Source organism: Engystomops pustulosus, chromosome 4 (genome assembly GCF_040894005.1).
Source record: "Engystomops pustulosus chromosome 4, aEngPut4.maternal, whole genome shotgun sequence".
Classification (NCBI taxonomy): Eukaryota; Metazoa; Chordata; class Amphibia; order Anura; family Leptodactylidae; genus Engystomops; species Engystomops pustulosus.
Genome location: NC_092414.1, coordinates 38,018,110 through 38,021,074, shown reverse-complemented (window position 1 = coordinate 38,021,074; position 2,965 = coordinate 38,018,110). Strand labels below are relative to the sequence as shown.

Here is a 2,965-nt window from a genome sequence, read left to right as displayed (position 1 = left end):
AAGATAAAAACAGTTTTAAATCTCAGTCAGTGATGCTGCAGTTCCCCATATCGGCCTCAGAGCGCCGCTGTTCACCTATAAGGAAAATATTCTGTAAATCCAGAATCACCTCCATGATGCAGACAGTGTTCAACTGCAAGAAGAAATACACAGCATTTCACACTAGGATGTGCCGGGTATAGGACTCATACACAAGAGGGATTATTTTCCTGTGGATTCTACATATAACAAGGGATTTTACCATTATATTTCTGGTGAGAAGAAGGATGGCTGGATTACACCTGCAGGAAGGACAAGCAATGCAAGGACTCAGATGGCAAGTAATATTTCCCTTCTTATTCTCCTGGCTGTGTCATTCAGTCTCTGGTCACATCCATTATTCCATTAATGAAGAATTAAGGAAAGGATCTATTGTGGGGAATATAGCAAAGGATCTACAATTAGATGTTAAGGATCTCTCCAAAAGGAAATTACAGATAATGTCAGATGTATCAGAGAAATATTTCAATGTAAATCTGGATAATGGAAACCTGTACATTGCTGATAGGATAGACAGGGAGACATTGTGTGGAGCTGCAGCCGACTGTGTCCTTACATTTGATGTTGTGGTGGAAAATCCTCTTAATGTCTTCAGTATAAAGATTGATATTCAGGATATTAATGATAATTCTCCTAAATTTCTCCATTCTACACTGACATTAGAAATAAGTGAATCCACCTCCCCAGGAGCACAATTTGTATTGCAAAAAGCAGAAGATCCGGATGTTGATGTTAATTCGGTGATCAGCTACAGACTCAGTACAAACCAGTATTTTACTCTTGGAGAGAAGGTCAGCACTGATGGCAGTGTATTTCCAGAGCTGATACTAGAGAAACCTCTAGACCGAGAGACACAAGACAAGCATGAGCTCATCCTAACAGCTTCTGATGGTGGGAATCCTGTACAGACAGGCACTGCCCTAATAAATATCATTGTCACTGACTTCAATGATAATTCTCCAGTATTTACACAGGATGTATATAAAGTAAGTGTTAGGGAGAATATTCCGGTGAATTCTACTATTCTGCAGGTCAGTGCAAGTGATGAAGATGAAGGTGTCAATGGGCAGATCACATATTCTATTAGTAATACAGCAAATAACATTCTACAAACTTATGATATAAACTCTAATACTGGAACTATTACAATAAAAAGAAATTTAGATTATGAAGTTAGTAAATATTATGACATTTCTGTACAAGCCAAAGATGGAGGAGGACGAGCTGCTCATACTAAGGTTTTAATAGAAGTAACAGATGAAAATGACAATGCTCCAGAGATATCTATAACCTCATCATCAGATCTTATTCCTGAGGATTCTGCCCCTGGAACTTTGGTGGCTCTGATAAGAGTTCAGGATCGTGACTCAGGAGAAAATGGTGAGGTCCAAAGTATAATAAAAGGGGATTTGCCTTTTCAAATAATATCATCAGGCAGCAATTTCCATAAAATTGTCACAAAAAGTATCTTAGATAGGGAAATAATATCATCCTACAACATCACAATACAAGCCTCTGATAAAGGATCTCCTGAAATGACTTCTAGAAAAGTTATTAGACTTGATGTATCAGATGTCAATGACAATGCTCCAGTGTTTGATAAACTGACTTATACTGCATTTATACCAGAAAATAATCTCCCTGGAGCTTCTATATTTAATATTCGAGCAAGAGATATGGACAGTGACGACAATGCTAAGATAACTTATTCTATAATGTCTACAAGTAATGAAGAAGATCTCCTGTCCTCCTACATCTCCATGAATCCAGTAACTGGGGTCATCTATGCTCAGAGGTCATTTGATTATGAGAAGCAGAAAGAATTTAGGATCCAAATTATTGCCAGAGACAATGGATCTCCATCTCTGAACAGCAGCACAACACTAAGAATATGTATAGTAGACCAGAATGATAATTCTCCAGTCATTCTCTACCCATCACCAGAGGCTGATTCCTCAACATTTGAGATGGTTCCTTGGACCTCTGAACCAGGCTCTTTAGTGTCTAAAGTGGTGGCAGTGGATGCTGACTCTGGACACAATGCCTGGTTGTCTTACTTTTTACAATCTTCAGAACCATCGCTCTTCACCATTGACCAGCACACAGGGGAGATCAGGACATCTCGTGTATTTCAAGAAAAAGACATCATGAAACATGGAATTGTGGTTCTAGTGAGAGACAATGGGAATCCATCCCGCTCAGCTTCAGTCACTATAAACATGGTGATCGCTGGTCATTTTCATCAGGTCCTTCCTGAGCTCAGTAACCAGTCTATAAAAGAAGAATCTCAGTCCAACCTACAATTCTACTTGGTAATAGCCTTGGCACTGATTTCCTTCCTCTTTATAGTGACTGTGATTATTGCAGTTGTCTCTAAGTACAAAGAGTCCAAATCTTCGGCTTCATTTGGATCCATGAGTACAAGTCTATATCCACCCATTGACCCCAGATTTATGTCACAGTTCAGCAACGGGACATTACCTCTGCCATATTCCTATGATGTTTGTGTAACTCTGGACCCAAGTGAGAGGGAATTTGCTTTCCTTAAACCTCAGCACAATGTTCCTGTGGAGAGTTTAATAGATGCCGATGACTCAGGGATTGGACCTGAAGCTTCAAATAATATACAACCTTTCGATACGGTTGTAGCACAGGTAATATTACACAAACAATATTTTTAATTTTCACATGTTAATTTTGTTTAAATGTTTGTATAATGTGTAAACAGTATTTTTTAATTAAATTCAGTATGTTTCCTGCTTTGTATCCACATATTTTAGACTCAAATAGAGCCTTAATTGTTCCCTGTTGTGCCCTAAATGCACAAAACTTTATTTTACATTTTGTAGAGTCTGAATTAATATTATTAAAATTTTTTGTGATGCCATATTTACAAATTACTAAATAGTACCTTAGTGTCAAACAT

General features: G+C 37.9%; 1 protein-coding gene across 1 annotated transcript; it reads left to right on the top strand.

The window, feature by feature from the left end:
• Positions 1-266: 266 nt before the first annotated feature.
• On the top strand, positions 267-2,720 carry LOC140128442 (protocadherin gamma-B1-like). The gene has a single exon (XM_072150146.1). The coding sequence runs from the start codon at positions 267-269 to the stop codon at positions 2,718-2,720; it is 2,454 nt and encodes an 817-aa protein (XP_072006247.1).
• The last annotated feature ends 245 nt before the right edge of the window (positions 2,721-2,965 follow it).

Excerpts from the sequence above, each read along its gene's own strand:
- LOC140128442 (XM_072150146.1), top strand. The coding sequence starts at position 267 with ATGGCTGGATTACACCTGCAGGAAGGACAAGCAATGCAAGGACTCAGA.